At 35.5% G+C, this 23,992-nt stretch overlaps 3 protein-coding genes and 1 long non-coding RNA gene across 6 annotated transcripts; 1 reads left to right on the top strand and 3 right to left on the bottom strand.

Moving 5' to 3' along the window:
- Window positions 1-19: 19 nt before the first annotated feature.
- On the bottom strand, window positions 20-1,559 carry LOC105830402 (protein transport protein Sec61 subunit gamma). Its single transcript, XM_012669699.3, has 4 exons — window positions 1,418-1,559; window positions 518-624; window positions 322-424; window positions 20-240 (listed from the first exon to the last, which is right to left on the bottom strand). Exons 2-4 carry the CDS (start codon window positions 609-611, stop codon window positions 231-233), a joined length of 207 nt encoding a protein of 68 aa, XP_012525153.1. The 5' UTR covers window positions 612-624; window positions 1,418-1,559; the 3' UTR covers window positions 20-230.
- Window positions 1,560-1,681: 122 nt separating this feature from the next.
- Window positions 1,682-16,039, top strand: LOC118648737. 3 transcript variants are annotated; one of them, XM_036295135.1, is made up of 7 exons: window positions 1,682-1,956; window positions 2,682-2,955; window positions 3,029-3,243; window positions 3,599-3,640; window positions 3,725-3,863; window positions 5,078-5,243; window positions 15,794-16,039. In XM_036295135.1, exons 1-7 carry the CDS (start codon window positions 1,751-1,753, stop codon window positions 15,916-15,918), a joined length of 1,167 nt encoding a protein of 388 aa, XP_036151028.1. In that variant the 5' UTR covers window positions 1,682-1,750; the 3' UTR covers window positions 15,919-16,039. The 3 variants fall into 3 exon arrangements, with proteins under 3 accessions (XP_036151028.1, XP_036151029.1, XP_036151027.1); XM_036295136.1 differs by lacking the exon at window positions 15,794-16,039 and adding an exon at window positions 12,373-12,442 and having other exon boundaries at window positions 1,686-1,956; XM_036295134.1 differs by lacking the exons at window positions 1,682-1,956; window positions 2,682-2,955; window positions 3,029-3,243; ... (2 more) ...; window positions 5,078-5,243; window positions 15,794-16,039 and adding exons at window positions 5,250-6,140; window positions 12,373-15,695.
- A 692-nt stretch (window positions 16,040-16,731) lies between these two features.
- On the bottom strand, window positions 16,732-18,603 carry LOC118648738 (dehydrodolichyl diphosphate synthase complex subunit DHDDS-like). Its single transcript, XM_036295137.1, has 5 exons — window positions 18,115-18,603; window positions 17,876-18,037; window positions 17,650-17,798; window positions 17,131-17,315; window positions 16,732-17,022 (listed from the first exon to the last, which is right to left on the bottom strand). The coding sequence occupies exons 1-5, from the start codon at window positions 18,273-18,275 to the stop codon at window positions 16,792-16,794; spliced, it is 888 nt and encodes a 295-aa protein (XP_036151030.1). The 5' UTR covers window positions 18,276-18,603; the 3' UTR covers window positions 16,732-16,791.
- A 2,937-nt stretch (window positions 18,604-21,540) lies between these two features.
- Window positions 21,541-22,343, bottom strand: LOC118648740. Its single transcript, XR_004965421.1, has 2 exons — window positions 21,824-22,343; window positions 21,541-21,643 (listed from the first exon to the last, which is right to left on the bottom strand). It is a non-coding gene; the product is annotated as an uncharacterized LOC118648740 (long non-coding RNA).
- Between the last annotated feature and the right edge of the window lie 1,649 nt (window positions 22,344-23,992).

Below are 23,992 nucleotides of genomic sequence, written 5' to 3'. Positions count from 1 at the left end.
TAAAAAAGAAAGTACGGAATTTTTTAATATAGAGATAACTATTTTATTACAAAACTCATTAATATATTATATACACGTCTCTCACCTTCACTCACAAAATCAATTCGGTACAGCAAATACATTTTTGTATCATAAATAAGAGCAAGGACATGCAACACAAGGGAAATAGTCTTATAGAACCTTATCAATAATTTCCTTAATAATATTGATGAGAATCTTGGGGATTAATTTTATGAGCCTCTGAAAATACAAAAAAAGAAACATTTAAAATATATATTCAATTAATTAAAAATAAAGTAACAAGTCTGCAAAAATACTTACACAATGATATTGTTGATTGGGATATGGATTAGCTTAACAAAAAATCCTATAAAGCCCATTATACAGAAACCAATCGCAGTAGCGATAGCAATCTTCTGAAATTCTGTAATACACAAAAAAGTGAGTTGTGTGTGATAAACCATTATATTTCTTTTTTGTATATAGTTATATTACACGTAAGTCAAAATTAAATTACCTTTGCGATCTGGCTTGGTACATCTTTTGACAAGCCGGATGCTATCCTTGGCAAACTGACGGCCAGGTTCGGTGAGCTTCTTGATTTGGTCCATGGCAATTGAGAAACTGTAAAAGAAGTAGAAGTCATTTTAGAACAATTTCAAGAATATCTATGTTTATTTCCAACATAGATTAATGTTGATCTTAGTTTAACTCATTCTTTATCGTTTTATAATTATTAAAAATAGAAAAAGCTAAAGAATATATAAAACCAAAATCAAAGTTGACTTATATTAAAAATGGATACAATAAAATAACATAGCTAGAGCATATTTAAATCTTCCAATTTTCTGATATTTTTGGGGCTTCCATATTGAGCAACATCTGTCCGTCATATTCAATTGATAATGTCAGAATATATCTGTTTTATTCTTAACTGTGTTATATCTATATGCAAAATAAAATAGTCAAATAATCAGACTCTTAAGAGAAAAAGGAGAGAAATAAAGTTAATAATAAAAAGTTGAATTACAAAAAGCAAATCTATCATGACATTTGAGTCAAAATTACAGTGAAAGATACTTGGTATACAGATACAAGATCCTTTTACATCTCGATACAATATAAAATCTGTATTGTTAAAACCTTCAATTTTTATATATACAGTCGAAAAAAAAGTATCGACTATTTTGTAGAACACCGTCAGATTCATGTCATCAAAAACACTTCATTCACGTCGATGTCGAAGATGTATTCTTAGGCATCGACGCGACAAAAAATGAAAAATCTGGGTTATGTGAGAAAGCCCGATTGTTTTCACAGAGAATCACAGAGACGCGAATATTGCTCTCTCGCCAGGGAGGAATAAAATCCGTACGTAACAATAATCGAACGGGAAACAGAAATACGAAATACTCACGTCACACGTTACACACGAGCTCACCGCACACACAACGTCGTTGATCTTTTAATGAATGCTCTTCGCGATCCCGTACGATGCGCGAGTACTCGAAATGCTACGTGGATGGTGCGCTGTCAGGACGTCACTTCCTCACGATTGATGCTGGCATCGAAGCGCTAGCAGCGCCGCGATACGGAAATGATTTATAAAACTGTCACGAGTTTTTGCAGCACAGTCGATAAAGAGCGAGAGCGTCTCGATCATTTACGGCTAAAAAATGTCGATAATTTACCGAATAATAAAAATTTCTATACCCCGATAACCAAGCATGCTAGCACGACGGCGCACGTTATGCTCGGCATGTCATGCACACACTATGCTGTCACTATGTCACACTTTATTGATAAAGCAGACAATGCTAGCACGGTGTTGGCACAGAAAGTATTACAGTCAAAAAGTGAGGTTAGTTTATTTAATTGGCGTTCTGCAAACACAATGCAAGCATATTACGAGCTGTCGTGCAGAGCAAACAGTTCAAGATTCAATGCGTCTTATCAGTGAGTTTTTTCGATTTTTTTTACAATAAGTTACCTTTTTTTCTTCAATATTTACTAAAAAGGGCAGTATAGTTTAGTTATTTTTATAAAACTCATACATATAACTTCTATATTTCGTATATTTTCATAAATTAATTGGTATAAATTTTACATAACCTCAACACAAATTTGATTTTTTAATATAATTCTTTGAATTTTTTAGCTTTAATTCTTTAAATTGCAATAATGTATAAATTACAGAAAATACGCTTGCGTAAAATTATTCATAATGTTTCTCTTGGATATAGACACAAGTTAACTCGTATAATCCTTGCTACATGTAAAAAAATGATAAGTACTGGCCAAATGTCTTTAAAAGCTCATGAAAGCAAGCATATTCTTGATGTAAATAATTTAACCAATTCATCTATTATCCAGGAACCTCAAAACATAGAACACTTTGTTCCTTTTTTAAATAATATAATTAATGAATAGTGAAACGTTTTCATAGAATTGAAAATTTCTATCATACGCTAGTACAATCTTTCGATATAGGAATTTTTCATTGTTCCTTGCTTTTTGATGAATTAATAATAATTAATTTTGATCAAATTGCTGGAAAATGTTTTAAACTTCCACTTTGTTTTGTAATGGGTACTATAAATTCTAATGATTATGTTATTGTCAAAATTTTATCTTCTTTTAATTAATATAATGTTTTAATCATATTAATTTGTTTTTTACAGATTATTCGAAATGAATAAAAAAAATTATCGTCTTGTAGGTACTCTTAGTTCAAAAGAGAGTATGCAAAATTTAATCACTGATTTAAAAAATGCGAAAAGCTTATTGCCATCTCAGACTACATCTGAAAATTCCCAATCTCTAATTCATTCAATATCTTATATAAAAAAGAAACCTTTAATTGAAATAAATAAAACGATTAATTATGCAAATACACATGTTACTTCTAATACATCAATAACATCGACTAAAATTTCAAAAAACCAATCACCAGAGGTAAAAAAAGATATAAGTATTCAATAAAATATATGTATGTTTAAAAATATGCTCGTTATTTTATTTATTGTAGATCTATGTAACATCAACACCTCACAAGAAACGTACAACAAACAAAAATACTTTCCAGTTACAAGAATCATACAACCTAGAAAATCAAATTTCCGTTCCGAAGAATACTTTTCAAATAAAACCTTCAAGGATAAATAATTCACAAATCTGTGATTCTTTGAATAAAAGCATTGCTGAACAAACGCATATTGTACATGTTGTTCAAGATTTATTTAAGTAAGTATGCTATTTAAAAATATATATGTGTGTGTGTGTGTGTGTGTGTGTGTGTGTGTGTGTGTGTGTGTGTGTGTGTGTGTAAGCACGCGCGCATGTGATATACAATAATTATATAAGAAATAAATAAATAAGTATAATATAACTATATTATAAGCTTGATAAATTTAATACATAATATCTGATTTTAAGTCAAAACTACAGATATGTATTTACAATCTAAATATTATACTTTTATTTTAAAAAATGGTATTATAAAATTAATAATATTATCTCAATATTTTATTTCTTTAAAATTAAAATTTTGTACAAGTTTTAAATACAAAATTTTTTTAATATTTTTAATTTTTTACAGAAAACTAAACAAACGTTTGGATATAATAGAAAAAAAAGAAAGGTATAATTTTATTAAAAATTATTCTCTCAAGTATGTCTTAAAAATTATTTTTGATACTACATTTTCTTATTTTTATATTGGCAGTGAAAATCATGCGATGTTGTTGCGACTAACAAAAATAAAAAATCGAAGAGTTCAATCGATTCCAAAATGTCTTCTTTTTAAATCAATACAAAATTTAATACTATTTGACAACGCAAATGATGATATATATAACGAAGTTGTAAGTATATTTTAGTTATTAATTTTTATTTTTGTTATTATTTTTAAAGATGTGTTATTTTTTATGAAAAACAGACAAACTGTTTTATTTTAATATAACTTTATAAAAATAGTTTTAAGAAAAGATTGGCGTGCAATGTAAAGCGGATATCATTTTCAGATTGCTTAGGCTGCGTTCGGAAACGTTACTCGAGTGCTCTTGGGTATCATTCTATTCTTGTCTCATATTCAACGAACAACAATGATAGAATAATACTCGAGAACACTGAGGTGATGTTTTCGAACGCAGCCTTAGGCAAAATTAGAAAAAATTAAATAATCTGATTGATAGTATTTGTTTTACACTGTGAGTATCTGGGACTTATTCCTATTTTAATGTACCAGACTGTTCCAGAAAATTCAATAATCGCAAAAGTTGTCAAGATATAATGTCAAGATGTTTATATTTGTAAGATTTCACGTTGCAATTACCAATTTGTGAATGTAAGATATTGATCAATATTTTATTTTGATGTTGATCAATATATATTGATCAACATTTTTTAATGTAAATTTCTTGAATTTTCTTAAAATTTATCTCAATTTATTACTGTTTTATTACTGGTTTATAAAGCTACATTATTTATTATTGCAACATAGTCTAGAAAGACTATGGATGTATATAAAACAAAAATGTATTATACACTTTTATTTACAGTTTTAAGATTTGTACTATATTTGTTTTTCTTAACAGAAAGTATAAATGCGATTATGATGTTCTATTATGGATAAAATTTTTTAATTAAAATTATTAATTTACTATGTGTCAAATTTAGTATATTATTTCAAGAGCTTGTGCATGGTTTTCCTTTTTAATACGTTATGAACTTTGATTTAATTATTGTTTATAAATTTATTTATTATTTTATAGCGTTTTCGGCCCGTGCTGGGTTAATCCGTTTTGGTTTCTTTTTCTCTAGAACTGGTCAATCACAGTTATTCTCTTCTTCAGAAGAATGGCTGTGATTGGTCTTATGACGTCATTAATCCCTCCCGGAGCGATTAACTCAGCCTGGTCGAAAACGCTATAAGTGTGTATCAAGGGCTTGAGATTAATTTTTCTTTTTAAAATATTCTAAAGCTTCATATTTGTGAATGCCAAATTATATTTGTCATTAAACAAAAAATGTCTTTATTTGTTTTTAATTTATTGTTTTTAATGAAATTTTATTTCAGGTTGATTATTTTATTTATTTAGGTGGATTTAATCCTATAGATTGTGCTACAATATATTTTAATTGTGCTTTTGAAAAAGTTGAAAAGACTACATTGGAAGTGACTTGGCATGGTACAAAAGATTTGAAAGCTTTAAAAACTACTTGCTTTGCACACGCTTGTGAAGGTAAATAAATAATATTTTATGTAATTTATATAATTAAAATTTTATAATATTAACAAAAAACAAATATATTGTTGTGAGTGCGCGACACTCACACAAACTCTACTTGTAATAACGAGAAGGGTGTCGAGTGACACCTCGCGCGACGACACCGTCCGGCCTTGCTACCGGGCATCGCACCGGCCTTCACACCGGACATCACACCGAGCTACATATCCGGTTACTCATTTTGCCACCCGAAATCTCCTGATTTCCGGTGGAATGCGCCTAGCTAGCAATTGCTGGCTAAGCTAGTGCACGGGCCAAAGGCCCGTGACCGCGAGTGACACCCCTTGGTAACAAGCCGAAAGGCTGAGTATATAAAGACCGCGGAAAGAGAACGAGTGGGCTCATAATCAATAATAATAGCGACGAGTATATGTCGCTCGTCGAAACTACAAACTAGACGAAGTAACTCATCTTTCGGGTTCGCTATCGAAAACTGTACAGGAAGAATAAATATATATCTCTTATTATTAACTCTCGGCGTTATCTCTTGGAAACCTGATCCCGAGGAGTCATCGGCAGCGGTCCCGCACTGTATCCCGAGACCAGGGATACAACAAATTGGTGGCAGCGGTGGGATTCACTGCCGAAAAAATACCGAAAAGAGAAAAAACGCTCCCTAACGGACTCAGCGCACAGAGGAAAACCGCCGAAGAGAAACATTAAAGCCAGGGCGACAAATTCACCCGAGGCGCAACGAAGCCGACCTGCTGATTCTCCGAGACAAGGAAGGAAGATAGCATCGGACAACAGCGATAGCAGTGTTATCTAAGACGACACCGACCTACCGCAACGTGACGCACCAGCCACAAGCAGCTGAGCGACGGACAACATGCGGCGATACATCGCGGTAATGTAAGTCCACGAAATTATTTTGTATACCAAAAACCTTGTAATAAAAACGACACGCGAACCCGAATTGATTAGGCCCCCGGTAACACTATTACCGAAACGCGTACTAACGATAGCGAATGTCCGACGACAATAGCACACCGATAAGAAACGAATCGTGGCTATTCAGTAGAGCGGCGGCGCGATCCATACACTATCGCGAGTTAGAACTAGCGTGGCGAGCGGCACAGGCCCTCCGTGAGGATCGAGATAACGATCGCAGGGTCTTAGGGCGTCTCCTAGACGGCGATAGCGAGCTACCCGAGCACGTCATACGTGAGCGAGAATTTCCTTTCGGGGCCCTCGACGCCAGTTTATTTTCCACCGACGCAGTTGACGTGACAAGACGAGACCGCGTGGACAGACGGACGAGACCGTACGTTAGTCGCACTCCGAGCCGCGTATCTTCACGAGGTGAATTTTCGCTGACCTCGTACGATTCCGATATCTTTAACCCTGAAGAAATTTTCGAGAGATACGAAATGAGTACCAACGAACAAGCTCAACCCTCGGGAACTCAACCATCAGAGGCTCAACATTTCATAGCCGACGCAGAGCGGGAACTTCAAGAAATACACCATGAAATCCGCGAAAACCCAGTTGCACGAGCAGCACCGCCAAACGTAGCGCAAGAGAGAGACAATGAAGTCCGAGACACTCTGCGCGCGGTGATTCAAGAATTACGTCGGTTACAAACGGACATAGACGCCGTACGGAAAACGCAAGTACACACTCAGCGCATTCACGACTATCGACCATCGCGACTCAGTAGGAGAGACACAACCTACGTAGATCACGATGATGTTCGCCACCAGCGAGGTCGCGGGTCCCTACCGTTAAAAGAAGCGCGCTGCATGATCCCTGAATTCGACGGGAATGCAAGTAAACTACAAGAGTTTCTAAGCGCCATGACATATGCGGTCGAAAACATCGATCCGAACGATGAGGTAACTCTGTTAGGAGCTATCCTATGCACCAAGTTGAAAGGGCGCGCAATGTTGGATTTCCAAACGCGAAAGATTCGCAATTTTGAACAACTAAGACAGGAATTAGAAGCGTGCTACGTGAGTAAAAAGAGCACCACACATTTGCAAATTGAATTTAATACTCTCAAACAAAGAACCGGAGAAAATGCACGGACCTACGGACTTAGAGCCGACAAATTAACAATGGATCTGTATGAGTCCATGATAGAGGGTCGACAACATTACACAACGGAAAATAAACGCGCGATATTAGATATCCTACAACAACAGGCGCTTGAGAATTATCAAATAGGGCTAAACGACGACACAAAAGCCGTAGTCAGATCGCGAGGATATGCAACGTTGCAGGATGCGATAGCGGCCGCGACCGCAGAAGAACGGATAAAGGGAACAACAGTTTCCCGCCCGAAACCAAAATATTATATGCCGGCCGCAGATAATTACAAAAATAAGCTACAATGTCGAAAGTGCGGAAAGTTAGGACACCACGGAAAAGACTGTCGCAACAGTCGTTACTCGAACCGGTTCGCACTACCACAACCTGATAAAACACGTATAAATGCCGTAGAGAAATTCTGCAAGCATTGCAAAAAACGTGGCCATACACAAGCCGAGTGTTGGCACTTGAACGGGAGGCCTCGCAACAAAACGCCATATCACCCTCCTCGACCACAAAATAATGGGAATAAAAATAACAACCCTAGAAAAGCGATCGAACCGCGTAAAAAGAAGAATTCCGGATCCGAGTCTAGTAGCGAAGACGAAAGGAAAACAGCCGGAAAGAAAGATAAGCGCGCTCAGACGTATCAGGTCGCGCAAGTAACTCGAGCCGCCCAGCCGAGCAGCGGCCTAGATCAAATCACGCTTCCGATACAAGAAACGCGCTCAGGAGAAATAAACATGCTTTTCGATTCAGGCGCAACCCTTTCACTCATCAAGGTAAAAAACTTAAAAGGGAAAACTCGAATTTCCCCCGAAAAAATCACCCTTGCGGGAATAACGGGGCACAAAATGTATACAATCGGAAGCATGCAAGCCCACATTAATATAGGCGAACAGGTATTAAGACATACCATGTACGTGGTCAAGGATGACTTCCCCATGGAGTACGATGGAATACTGGGACTGGACTTCATGAAAAATCACCGCGTGATCTGCGATTACGACAAACAACAATTGAACATCGCCGGCGTCACTTTCAAAATAAAACCTTACGGTAAGATAATTCTACAACCGCGCAGCGAGACTATTGTCCGAGCAACCACTAACCGAAATCAGCCCGGAGTAATCCAGGCGAAGGAAACTAAGCCCGGCGTATATATCGGACGATGCATGGTCAAGCCGAAGAATTTTGCATGCGTAATCAGCATCATAAATACCACAGATAAGCCGGTAGAGATACGCACGCCGCACGTGACAATAGAAGATCCCGACGAAAGTGATCATCAAATATACGCGGTTATCAACGAGGCGGAACGCGCGAATAAACTCCCACGAAGCAAACGAATCTGACAAACATTGCGTACCCAGCATCTCAATTCGGAAGAACGACAGGCACTCACACGGATATGCGAAGAATACCAAGATACCTTCCACCTCAGTGGAGAACCACTGACATGCACTGCAGCAGTGAAACACGAGATACGTACACAAGCCGACTCATCGCCGGTCAACGTACGGCCGTATCGCCTCCCCGCAAGGCATAAGGAAGAGGTGAATACACAGATAAAACAAATGCTGCATGATAGCATTATCAAAGCCAGCACGAGCCAATGGAATGCGCCACTGCTAGTGGTACCCAAAAAGGCCGACTCGTCTGGAAAACCGAAGCTCCGAATCGTGATCGACTTCCGAAAACTAAATGATCTAACAATTGGCGATTCTTTTCCCCTACCCAATATTGAGGAAATATTAGATCAGCTGGGAAACGCCAAATATTTTTCGACGCTAGACTTAGCGTCGGGGTATCATCAGATACCGATGGCTGAGCCAGATAAACAAAAGACAGCGTTCTCGACACCATACGGACATTATGAATATAATCGGATGCCCTTTGGATTAAAAAATGCGCCAGCCACATTCCAGAGGCTGATGAACTCGGTACTCATGGGAATTCAAGGACTCAGATGCCTAGTATATCTCGATGACATAGTGATATACGGATCGAGTTTAAGCGACCATAATAAACGCCTAACAGAAGTATTGCAACGCCTACGAGAAGCGAACTTAAAGTTGCAACCGGACAAGTGCGAATTCCTGCGCAAGGAAGTAAATTACCTAGGACACGTAATTTCCGAAAATGGAATATCGCCCGACCCGGCAAAATTGCAAGCTATAGAAGATTTTCCGGAGCCCAAAAAGGTCAAAGATATCCAATCATTTATAGGCCTGGCCGGATATTACAGAAAATTTATCAGCAATTTTTCCAAGATCGCGAAACCATTAACAAAACTAACAAAAAAGACGGAAACATTCGCGTGGACTGCCGAACAGCAAATAGCTTTCAACACATTAAAAGAAAATTAACTACGGCGCCCGTACTTCAATACCCAGATTTTACAAAAGAATTCAACGTGACTACCGACGCCTCAGATTATGCAATAGGAGCCGTACTGTCACAGGGACCGATAGGAAAAGACCGTCCCATTGCTTACGCGAGCAGAATATTAAACCGCGCCGAGCAAAACTACAGCACGACAGAGAAAGAATTACTTGCAATAGTATGGGCTGTAAAACACTTTCGGCCATATGTCTATGGGACAAAATTCAAAATCGTAACTGACCACAAACCCCTTATATGGTTATTTAACGTAAATGACCCCGGATCAAGATTGATCCGATGGCGATTAAAACTGGAGGAATATGACTATGAAATTATTCATAAGGCCGGTCGAGCGAACGCGAACGCCGACGCGCTAAGTCGCAACGTGAAGCGGGAAGCTCACGTTACCAAAGCAGCTGATAGAATCCTCACACTAGACGAAGACGGCGAATACGCACGTGCATCTACAGAAGATGAAAAGGAAGAAGACAACGTATGCGAACCAGCGTACACAGAAGAAAAGAAAAAACAAATTCTATACGAATATCATGATGCACCTACGGGAGGGCACCAAGGAATTGAGAGAACAATAAAAAGAATACGATTGACACATAATTGGCCCGGATTAACGGCCGATGTAGAGCGATACATTAAAAAATGTGAGCTTTGTCAGAAAAATAAACTTTCTCGGAGAATAAAAGCCCCTCTTGTCGTCACAGACACGCCTAGCCGACCTTTCGAAAAATGTGCACTGGATATAGTGGGACCACTAACAATAACGAAAAATGAAAATCGGTACCTACTGACATTCCAAGACCATCTTACAAAATTAGTAAGGCAATACCTATACCGAACCAGGAAGCAAATACCGTGAGCAAAGAATTTGTCACGAAAATCGTCCTGGAATACGGAACGCCAGAATACGTACTGACAGACCAAGGCACTAACTTCCTGAGCGAAATTTTCAAGAATACGTGCAAGCTACTGAAGATAAATCAAATTCAGACTACCGCATATCATCCCGAAAGCAATGGTATCCTCGAGCGATCACATCGGACCTTAGCAGAATACCTGCGACATTATATAAATAAGGACCAAACCGATTGGGACGAATGGATCCCGTACGCGATGCACACGTATAATACAACGCCTCATACGGCGACAGGGTATACACCGTTTGAATTAATCTACGGTCGACAGGCAGAACTGCCGACGGCCCTGACAAAACCGCCTAAACCTACCTACAACTACGACGATTACGCGCAGGAATTACGGGAAAGATTAAGAGCCACTAATCGTGTCGCACGCAAAAATATAAAAGACGAAAAGGCCAAGGCCAAGACGCAGTACGATAAAAAGACAAAAGAAATAAGATTTAAAGTCGGCGAAAAAGTATTACTTTACGACGAAACGCTCCGACGCGGAAGATCGAAAAAACTCGACGCGCAATGGACCGGACCGTATACGGTAACCGAAAAACATTCTAATATAAACTATACAATAAGGCGAGGGAGGACAACGACGCGCGTACACGTAAACCGTCTGAAACCGTTTATTGAGGCCTAACCCGCGGTCAAAAGAGAGGATAAAAAACATGCTCACATGCACGCACATACACAATAAAAAGAAAAAAGAGAAATATAATAAATAAAAAAGAATTAGACTCACCAAAACGAAGACCGCCAACCAGGAACATAATCCATAACAGCAGAGGATACACTATACACTAAAACTAAACTAAACACTAAAACTAAACTACACACTACAAACTACTATACTACAAAGTATCTATACACGGATTAGTCAACCGCGTCCATGTCTGGATCCTCCGGCGAAAGATCCAGACGAGGCAAGTTTCCCTCGCGCAAATATTGATCCACGGCAAACTCGAACTCCAGATCGAGGTCACCACCGAATTCTTCACTATAATCATTAGTTAAAAAACGAGCAAGCAAAGGGGCGGGTATCAAAATTTCCCCAAGCTCGTCGGTCGGAAAACACTCGGAGAACACCTCGCCCTCCGCACCGGCGGGAACAAACATTTCGGACTCCTGAGAAAGGTCCATGAATAAATCTAAATCTCCATAAGGAGCACTATCAGGGTTTGATAAATGTTCAAACCCACTAACGAGCAATGGCTCAGCGGCACCTGTACACTCCTCATCAACGGACGAAAAACTTTCGTCCAAAAGAGCCACAGTGTCAAGATCACTGAAATCGTCGAAACTGTTCTCACTCTCCTCAGCACTCTCTTCACTGGAAGACGCGAAGAAAAACTCACGACGAGACATGATTATGAAAAACAAGCAAACGCACGAACAGATAGCCGACAAGAGACTAAAGGACCGGATCGTCCAGAAAAGAAAAGACACACGAAAAAAGGTGTAAATAGATAACAGGATGCAACGCTAAGCATACGATAAAAAATGAGGAATCAACGAGATACACAGGCAATGGAAACGAAAATATGACACATTTCGAAGTGCGAAATGATAAACGATACAAATTTGAGAATTCTTTTCCGCTCCCATCTGAACTTGAGAATCCTTTTCCGCTCCCACGGTCCCACAACGATCACATATAAAAATACTTTTGTAGCAAGTAAAAATAATATATACAAAAAAAAAAAAAAAAAATTTTTTTTTTAAATAAAACAAAATAATTACAGATTTATAATCTGGGTGACGCTAAGTTCCGCAGAAGACCCGGACATGAAGGCACCGTATGAAATAGAAAAATTTACGCACCATCCAGGGATATATTTTGAAAAGCTAGGAGGATTACATCAGGTTGAATCCTTCTGGAAAGTGGTCATCAAGATAGACGTGACGACACTATCAAAACGACTCGCACAGGTAGAAAAATACGTACGCAAAACGGATAATCTATGCAAAATGATAGCAGTCATAGGGAAAGAAACATGCGAAAATTTACACAGCGTTATTGAAAAAGGGTGTGAAAGAACTAATAAATTAATAGAACGCATAAACTCAACATACAATACAAGAATACACAAAAGAGGATTAATCGACGGGATAGGATCAGTCGCAAAATCATTGTTCGGTACGATGGACGCAAACGATGAAAAATTAATTAACGAACAACTAACGGTATTACACGACTCACAGGAATTAAACAAACACGCAATAAAAAACCAAATAAAAATAATGCAAGCCACTATCGCTCACATTGATAACAGTGAAAGAACTATCCGACAAAACGAAAATACTCTCGCGGACGCGACAGACAAACTAAGAACAAAATTATTAGAAGACGAACGCCAAAGTAACTTACACGAAAATTTTATAATAATTAACGCGGTACTGTCTGATCTAACACGCGACGCGGAAGACGTACTAGAATATTTAACGTTTTTAAAAGAAGGAATTCTGCATCCTCGGTTAACACCTATATCAATAATAATAGAATCACTTAAAGACGCTAGCTCGCAATTGCCCGAAGGACTCTACTTCCCATTCAGAATAAAAGAGAATGAATGGTCGACAATAGAGAAATTTGCGACAGTAGGCGCATACTGCGATCAAATAAATATATATACTATTTTACGATTCCCTCTAATTTCGATGCCAAAATACGAAATACTAAGTGTAATTCCGCTACCTATCCCAAGTCAGAACAACATTTTTTCGTTCGTAGAAATTAACAATCCCCTGATTGCAATAGACACAGAACAGCGTACTTACATAACCCTCGCAAAGAACGACCTGCGGAAATGCATAGAGATAAATACCGAATACCTATGCACGGAAAATCACCCCGTATATCGAATAAACCCAGACTCTATCTGCGAGATAAAAATGTATCTAGAAACGAAAGATCATTATAAAAATTGTAACATAAAAAATGCGACGTCGAACCACAGTCTTTGGATAGCGTTAAGTAATTCACACTCGTGGCTATACTCGTCACCACGAAAGCAAGTAATTACTCTACATTGTAAAGACCATGGAAAAATAAAGGAAACAATTGAAAAAGTAGGTAAAATTACATTAAAAAATAACTGTAAGTTAGTGACAGAAAATACAATTATAAGATCACCCAAGATGTCACATGAGACAAGAGTAGAATCATATCTCCCTCAGTATAATATTTCACTACTACAGAAGCCTGGTTTAGAAAACGATACAGGTCTCAAAGAAATAAAATTAAAAAATATTATACCAAATCCGACGGAATTAAAAAATTCCAAGGATAAATTAGAGGAGATAGACAACGAACTAGATAAAAATTCAAGTTCGATTTTTCAGTCGCCACACTTTATTTTTCCAATGGCGACAAGCGGAACAACAATTGTAATAATAATAATAGCCGTAGTAATAGGATTTATTATAATAAAAAAGAAAAAACGGAATAACAATAAGCGGGTGACATTAGATATAGATACAGAATATACGATACCGAGATCTATCCTAAAACGAAGCAACAGCACACGTTTCTAACACAAAAAACATATATATATATATATGTATATATATGTAATAGTAATTAACAACTATATGTAATAGTAATTATTATATATATCATATACAATTTGATCCATTATTTCCTGCGGGAAAAAACGTGGCATTAGTTTGCACAGCTCTACGTCTCGGATTAACAAAATTAGACCCATATATCACACGATATATCGCGTTACACCGGAACCAAAGAATCAAAAAACTTATTTCTGCAAATTTCGCTCACACACCGGATGTGCATAGCTGAATTGACTATGACCATATATGGCCCGATTTAGGGAATTACACCCCACCACTTCCATTCCTACGAGACTATAAAAACTGACGACCCAATCGAGCCCTAAAGACTCGATACTGTCGTTACGATAAACAAAGTTCAAGCTCAAGAACAACAGCAGCAGCCAGGCGGAACCAGCCCCGCAAATTACCCCGGTGACATAGAGTTTACAACACACACACCAACTCCAAGGACAGGATGAAAATTCCTGTGGAATTTGAACTCAGTCAGCCCATCGATGGAGTGCGCCCATTGGACCACCCAGAAAGATACGAAAGACTTCTACGAAGCATCTGCCTCCAACCAACAGAGAGATGTCTAGTGGAAACAGAGTTTCCTTGGAGAAGATGGTGCCGAAGCTGTTATCGCCAACGATACCGGCTTTATTGCACCATACGAGATCCATCGGCACACGGATACCGGACGCAGCTCTCACCTGACGAACATTGGGAAACGATCACCGAGTGTTTCAAATGCGGAAAAGTGTTAATGAACGTGTGCCCTGCCAGAAACTGCCGGAAGTGCATCGAGATATTCCTCGACGAAGAAGAGGCCGTAAACGAGACCCTGGACATGAACATGTTCAGTTTTGAAAGATTTTAAAACCTGTGTGTACGCGAATCTGAGAACGAGCAATACCAGCTACAAATGGTATGTAATTATTAGTATAAAACAATAAAGAAATAGCGATTAGTATATAGTTTTTCACTAAGGAAAAGCGATAAGATAGCGTAAACTATTAGTTGCGAAAACTCAGCCCCTCGTTTTCTTTCCAATAAGGGGGAGGGATGTTGTGAGTGCGCGACACTCACACAAACTCTACTTGTAATAACGAGAAGGGTGTCGAGTGACACCTCGCGCGACGACACCGTCCGGCCTTGCTACCGGGCATCGCACCGGCCTTCACACCGGACATCACACCGAGCTACATATCCGGTTACTCATTTTGCCACCCGAAATCTCCTGATTTCCGGTGGAATGCGCCTAGCTAGCAATTGCTGGCTAAGCTAGTGCACGGGCCAAAGGCCCGTGACCGCGAGTGACACCCCTTGGTAACAAGCCGAAAGGCTGAGTATATAAAGACCGCGGAAAGAGAACGAGTGGGCTCATAATCAATAATAATAGCGACGAGTATATGTCGCTCGTCGAAACTACAAACTAGACGAAGTAACTCATCTTTCGGGTTCGCTATCGAAAACTGTACAGGAAGAATAAATATATATCTCTTATTATTAACTCTCGGCGTTATCTCTTGGAAACCTGATCCCGAGGAGTCATCGGCAGCGGTCCCGCACTGTATCCCGAGACCAGGGATACAACAATATTATCTTTAGACGCCATTAGTTTCCGCCGTCAACAAAAACGACCAAGTTTAGAAAATGATGAATCCGAAGAACCTTTTTTAAGAAGAGTAAGAATCCCAAACAAGAGACAAACAGGAAATACAAGAATTTGTTAAACATGTACGAAAATTTGTATTAAATTTTAATATAAATTAAGAAAATATCTATAATATAAAATATAATATATATAATATAAATTAAAATAATATATATAATATAAAATTTATTATTAATAAATAAAAATATTTTGAAATTAAATTAGTGTTATTTTATTAACAATATTTTGCAAAGATTCTGTAAAGCACAAATTTTTTATTTAAAAAAATACATACGCATAATGCTGACATTTTGACATGCAAGATGCTGGCATACTGCCTGCATTACCTGTTAATCACGATGTGTCGTCACTATGTCCGTCAGGTGCGGTTGCATCTGGACATCATATGACGGCATGTCATTGCACGCGTGCATGCACAGTGCGACCATCATGCTAACATTTGGTTATCGGGGTATTAATTCCCATTGTATCGAAGTAGAAAGCTATTTTGGTAATTGTTCAATTTAGCTACGCCAGTGCAAATATTGGTGAAACTATGCTCATTCGACGTATTTTTGCACGAAACAAACGAATCTGACAGAACAAAGCGTCGCTCATCTCTGCCCCGCGAAACGACCCAGACAGCACCAAGTCGTCTAAAAGGATCACTAAAACTGGTCATATTTTAGTCAAAGACATCTTTTAGTCAGAGTGTATAGTCAACTAAAAGACGACTAAGGGATCCTTTTCATTGGCGACAAAATCGCGGCGATTAAGTTTTAAATTCAACTGTTGCGCGCTCGATTTTTGGAGCATCAAATAAATTCTATAATCTAAAATAGAGTGGATTTCGAAAGATAATTATTTACGGTATCAAAAGAAATATCAAGAGTGCAATATTTACATTATTTTTATTATACACTTATTATAGTTATTATACACTCATACATTTTTAGAACAATTGCTCGTAATTATTGCTGATATTTTCAATTATAGTTTCGCGTTCGTGATGTATTTTATCAACAAACATAGCTATTTTATTACTATTATGCACAATAGGTTTTAAATTGTTCATAACTTTTTGCGAGTCAGATCTTTGATAATAAAAGATTGCAGCGAGAAATTTCCATGAAGTGAATTCAGGCCATAAAACATCGGTAAAGTAGATGCAAGTGTTAGAAACCTAAAACAAATGATCAAAATTATTTTATATATGTATACATGCAAGCCTACTTTGATGAGTTATAAAAAAAAAATATATTTTAGTCACAAAAATAAAATGTTTTCTTACTTGCCACATGAGAAAGTCACTAAGTCGAAATACTCCGGAAGTACGAATTAATAAATCTGGATTTGAAGATTTGTAAGTATACAAGCAGTCAGAAATCAAATCTTCGTTAATATCTTCTGGTAAGATATTATTATGTTTTATACCTTTTGCTATGTCTTTAATTGCATGAGTAAGTTCATCCTTTGCTGCAGATAAAAAATATGAAAAAATATACACACACACACACACACGTATGTATTGTATATGACACACATAAGTATAATATATAATAAAAAATGTAATACTTTTATATTTACTTCTAGTATTATATGTGAATATAAATATGTATGATAAAGCTTATACATGCATAAGAGAAAGCAATATTTAGATGCTTTATTATTGTCTTTTATGGAATAGAATAAATGCATTCGAACAAAATAGCCAACTTCTTGTACGTATAATACAATATACTACATTTTACATTTATTTTTAGTATAACAGAAAAGTGAGAACATAAATAAATATGATGGTAAAACTTACATGTATAAGGGCAAGCTATATTTAAAATTATTTTATTATTATCCTTCGTGGCGATCATACATCGAGCAATTATTTGGCATACATCTTCTGGAAGCAAGGACAAGTTACCAAACACACGAATGCAAATTCCATCGTTCTTCAGTTCGTCTCTGGAAATTATATATACATTTATAGTAACGAGATTTAAAATTGTGTCGCCATATAACGTCTGAATTAAAATACATACAATTTTTCTAAAAAACTTTTGAACTTTTGCCTGATAAGATCCATGAGATCATTGACTTCTTCTTCACTACGTTTAAAGTTATTTATGCTAAAAGCATAAACTGTGATCTCTGTAATGCCGAGGTCTAAGCACCATTTCAATGTTTCCATCATTTTTTCAAATCTGTTATAAATAAAATATAATATATGACATGAATACAATCACCATATTTATTTGCAAACTTCCTTGAAGATACATACCCCAAGAAGTGTCCCTCTCTTCTGGCTATCTTTCTTTTCTTCGCATAGCGTCTATTCCCATCCATAATGAATGCAATATGGGTTGGTATTGCGCCAGTTTTTATAAATCTTAAAACAAGCGATCGTATCCAATTTAAAATAGATTGTAAGATCCACCACATTTTACGTATAGAATTTTATGTAGAATTTTCTGCGAAAATGTATAATTTTTTCTCGGCGGACTTTTGACAGTTCAAACTTGCTATGTGAGCCAATAATAGTCAATAATAGTCGTCGAATGCCTTATATATAGTGCTGATTAACATGATGTGACTATATTAGTTGTTAGTAGTAGGGTATATAGATCGAGGCAGGGGAGAACCGGAACTCCGCGTTAGAAATCCGTTTGGGAAAGGAGAGGGAAAGAACCGCAATAAAATCTTGTCTTAGATATTTGTCAACAAGATTTCTATTAGGAAGCAGCCTTACCCATCTTAAAGAAAAAAAATACAACGGATTACAGAAAATTATATTACAGGAACTACATAAAAGTATTATACGAAATTACAGGCTGAAATATTGTATATTCCGTAATATTTTTGCACTACACGCAGGAAAATAATCTGTAATATCTTTTCTGTAATATCTAGCCTGTAATATATTGCCGAGATTACAAGATAATAGCTTGTAATATCACAGCGAGATTACAGAAAAGTAATCTGTAAAGTATAATTATACATAGAAAAAAAAAATATACAGGGTGTCCCTGAACATGCTGGTCAATGCTCATAAACAGATAGAAGGGATCGAGATGGCGGTAATTATTCGCCTCGCGCGCGTGTTGACATTGACACAATTATTAGACGGTCGCGACGATACACCGACGCGTACGACGCGCCGATCTTTCGTGGTCCATTCAATTTTCGTGACAGCTGACGCGTCCAGCCGGGAAACGAAAGGGTTTACGGCGGACATGGAACCGCAGAGATGAACATAAAAGTGCAATATTATTATGGTCTGTCAATAATCGAAATATTATTTTTTTTAATTATGTGAATGAGAGCGCGCCTTGCGCGCCGAGAGAAGGGTTCCAGCCGTTCAAGCCATAGCAAGGCTATGTTTCAAAATTGTTGTCAGTACTGAAAATTTATAGTTTCTGTTACGTACACTATATATTTTCAGTACTGACAACAATTTTGAAACACAGCCCAAGCATTGGCTGCCGACGGCGAGGAGAAGAAGAAGCGCTACAAATCAATATTCGCATTCGCATTCGCGAATATCTAAAATCGCACATTTGTTACATCACTAGACGAGATTATAAATTATTAGCAAAAATAGGACAAATTTAAATGGTAATAAACGTCTGTAAATAAGAAAGTCGAAAGAGAGAAAGCGATAGAAACGTATTAGGGAACCTGCAAATAATATATTTGCCGTATCAAATTCTCTCATTATTTTTTATGGAATATTAAATTAACGAAGCTCTATCACGAGTGATTCTTTATACATTCTCCTTTCGTAATCATCTTATTAGAAAATTACGAAATGCACGAAATACTATCCCTAATATACACTCTTTGTAAAATATTCACGTTTGATCTAACAACTTCAGGATAAATTATTCGATGCGACTTCTACGGTAATTATAGGTAATTAGAGATCAATGTTATGTCAAGTATCGTTAGTATAGTTAACTATAAGGGATTTTCTCTTGTATACGATAGAGAACTTCGAGTTTCTTCTATTGTTAATACATTATAAGTTACTGAAAATCTGTCGTAATTAATAATAATGCAATTAAAGATAGAAGAAACTTTAAGTTTTCTATGGTTATAAAAGAAAATCCTTCGTTGTGTTAACAATACTGATATACATATATAAAATATAATATAATATAAAATTACATAATTATATTTTGTATGTTATATTTTGTACATATGTTAATGTATATGAAGTACTATTTTTTATTTAGGTTTTGTTTCCCAACTTGAGATGGTATTGATATCTATCTTCCGCTCTTCTTAGCTATTCTGAAAACTTGCTGGTCTATCAATTCGTCAAACGTTATGCTTAAAGAGTTCAAGTTTAAAATTGTTCTTAAAATTGTTTTTTAAAATTAATATCAAGTTATTTATTTCTTTATTAAAAAATTAAAGCGTATATAAAATTACCAATATAAAATAATAATATTGGAAAAAATATAACTTTTTATTCCTTTAGTTTTCTTTTGTCTGTTCCATGTTACATTTTTTGCCAATTTATTTGTAAGAAAAATGACTAAACAGTTGGTTAAATGTTTAATCGCAGTTGCTCCTCCAATGATTTGATTTTTTTTCCCTGTAACAATATATAACGCAATATACATTATTTCAAAAGAAAAAGATTACAAAATTTGAAAAGCATGTAAAACTACAAGGAGAAATAAGAACGAAACAAATTAATAAGCTAGCTAGGGGCAAGGTCTGAACGACAGGAGGGGAAGGAAGGTCTTCGTATGAGCATCATTTTGATTATAAAGTGTATCTGTAGTGTTTGTACGAGAAGCGTGAGTAGTAGTAAAAGTGGAATGTGCGAAAAGTGAAATTGATACATCGTATTGGCCTTACAGGCTATGCTGGAGCTAGATATGTAAATATGGATGGAAAGACCTTCCTTCTCCTCGATCCCGTCATTTATCTACAGATTTTGGCTAGGAGAAAATAGAAGAGAAAGTTAGGAAAACAAAGAACCTAAAGTAAGAAGAAAACAGAATTAAAATAATGAATGACAGAAATGAAAATTATAAGATAAAAGAGGTATAGAAATGTATTAAGTGAAATGGATGGAAATAGAAAAGAAAAATAGAGAAAGAAAAGGGAGCAAAAAAAGAAATAGAAGTACAAATAATACAACAAATAATATAAACAACGAAACTATCGAAATACGTTATGAAAGAATGGAAAAAAGATAAAATACATATGGTATAAGCACAATATGGTATAATTGGTATAAGCATATTATGGCTCCTGTTCATTAGAGCTCTTTCTGTTCAATGTTACAAATAACAAAAATCCATCAAAGATATTTGTAATCACTTCAGCACACTTGTAAAATTGTTTGATTACTTTTTTTACTCGAGCAATAAATATCATAAAATTGATATTGACAAAATTATGAGAAAGGATATGTTTAGAAAGATTTCGTGTCAAGTTAATTATGCAATAGTGATTGTTGGAATAAAAAAAGTATTTTGACAATTTTACAAGTGTTTTGAATTGAATATAAATGTTATTTTCTAGTATTTTTTTATTTCAAAATGGCACGCAAAAATTCTTAACATGCATTTTCTTGCTTCTACCGTCTTTGAATAAGAACAACTCTTGCGATTATCTAAAAACCTTAAATTCTGTATATCGCAAATCTCAAAAATATAATACTGAAAGCATATTATATAACATTAACAAACCTTCCAACCAGTTTTCATTTTCTGTAAAATAATTGCCATAGTTTAATGACTGTGAATAGAAAGAACTTGATTCCATATTGAAGTCATCTTGACATGTTATATCTAGAAAAAAACATTTTAAGTTAATATACTTTACATATTATTATTTTACATATTTGCAAATTTTTTTTAAATTATAATTTTTTAAAAAATTTCTATCAAATATTTTTTAATATTAACAATATTATTACAAACTAAAAGCAATTTATAAAATAAGTTTTATTCATTTATGTAGTAAGTTACCTGGTCCTGAAGTCATGGTCTTTTTCGCAACATTTCGTGTTTGTGTAATTCGAAGATTGCGATAACCATTTTGTTTTGTTTTTCACTGTAAAGATCAACAGTGTAACTACAAATTTATATTAATGCTTAATTTTACTTAACTCTATTCAAAAGACTTACCAGATTTTGTTGATCTATAATTCTCTTTATTTTCTTCATAAACTTCATTTAAGGACGAAGAACGTACGTGGTAAAATTTTAGATTGTTTTTCTACAAATATAAACAATAACTATAAATGTAATTTTCAAGACTACAAATGAAATATTCAGGATGTAAAATAAAGTTCCCTAAGCTAATGTTTTTACAATATTATGAGATAATTTGTTTTTTGCTGTAAAGATCAACAATGTAACTACAAAGGATATGGAACCCCGCACAAAACATATGGAAAATGGGTCTCGGTGAATTTGGCTGAAACTTCGTAGATTTGTAGTATATGTGATCCTGATGAAAAGTTTTCATGGCCCCAACTCGATTTATAAAGCCATTTAGCTTCGAAGATCGTCAAAAGTGTAAAATAGGTGATTGCTGTCGCCACTGTGTAGGCAACCATATGTGAATTATTCCTTCTCTTATCTCTTCTGTACTCTCCTTTTTACTTTTATATTCTCTCGCTTCTCTTTCTCCTCTCTCCTCTTCTTTCCCCCTCTCCTATTACCCTTATTTCTCTTTTCTTATTAGTTTCCGTTGTTTTACATTTTGCTTTATTTTACGTGATTTGCATCTTTTTCTACGAGCAACAAGCGAAAATTCATTGTTATATCAAGCCAATTAAATCTTCCGAATTACAAGAATCGGAATGTGTCACTTTTACCGTTACCGTCGGTATTATCGTGCTTCACTAATTTTAGCGCTTATAATCATATGCAAAAATTCCGATCACGTAACCTCCATGTGGTCCTCATTGAGTAACGCTAATACCGTCGGTATTAGCGTTACTCAATGAGGACCACGTGGAGGTTACGTGATCGGAATTTTTGCATATGATTATAAGCGCTAAAATTAGTGAAGCACGATAATTACCCCAAACATGATTTCATTATATATGATTTCATTATACCGCTAATTGTCCAGAATAAAGTTTAATGAAATGAGATCATTAGATTAGTATGCAAGACTTTAAAAATTATAATGTTATTTGAAGAAAACTGAACAATCAATAAATATAATATGTAATCACAGATATATGCTTACAATAAATTAAAAATTAATACTTACAAATAAATAATAAGTACAAATAATAATTGAATAAAATATACATAAATCATTAAAAAAATAATATTATATCAACTCAATCTTAATAAAGATTTTAAATTTTATCTATAATCGTATATAAAATGTTGCGTATTCTTAGGCAAAGAAAACGAACAGATATAAAAACAATCGCCAGGTGCGTTCGCTAAATCGTGATCTTGACGAACGACCGGAATGCCAATTGATGACGTCTCGTTTTCATCAAACTCAACGAGCAATGTTGATTAGTTTTTATGTCTACCAAGCCGAGACAACTGCTCTATATTCCCATCCAAAGATGATCATTAAAGAATCTTAACTTCAGTCAAGAATCTCAAGAATCTCACAAATTTTTGCGTTTGACGTATAATTTGAAAAAATCACTAAAAGGCAGTGAATACTCACTAATTATTATAGCTATAAGTATATCGCTAAATAAATAAATTAGTGATAATACACTAATTGCAATTTGGAGAGTACTAAAATTTAATAATATAATTATAAAAAAAATTAATAATTATGAACAATTTATTATTTATTATTAATATTACAATAAACCGTTATTTACCATTTCCCTATAGTAGCGCCAAGATTTTTCTTAATAAAACATTTTCTTTACTAGCTTTTTTTATTTCTGTATAATCTCTGTGAATATGTTAATCCAAACGCTTTACCATAATATATACTGTTTAATAATATGTACAAAATAATATATACATATTATTGAATTTTATATAAATAACCCTACTTGTAGTTGACGCGTTTCTTTTATATCATTATTTTTGTAGAGAAGACAAATATTAATTTACAAAAGTTTCTGTTTTAGGAATTTTATTAATTTACAATAGATCTTTTCTTGATGGTTAAATCTACACATAGTTAGTGCTTTTTTAACT

This window comes from Monomorium pharaonis, unplaced genomic scaffold, assembly GCF_013373865.1.
Source record: "Monomorium pharaonis isolate MP-MQ-018 unplaced genomic scaffold, ASM1337386v2 scaffold_638, whole genome shotgun sequence".
Lineage (NCBI taxonomy): Eukaryota > Metazoa > Arthropoda > Insecta > Hymenoptera > Formicidae > Monomorium > Monomorium pharaonis.
The sequence above is the reverse complement of the archived record's forward strand: the minus strand, read 5'-3'. Positions and strand labels throughout refer to the sequence as shown.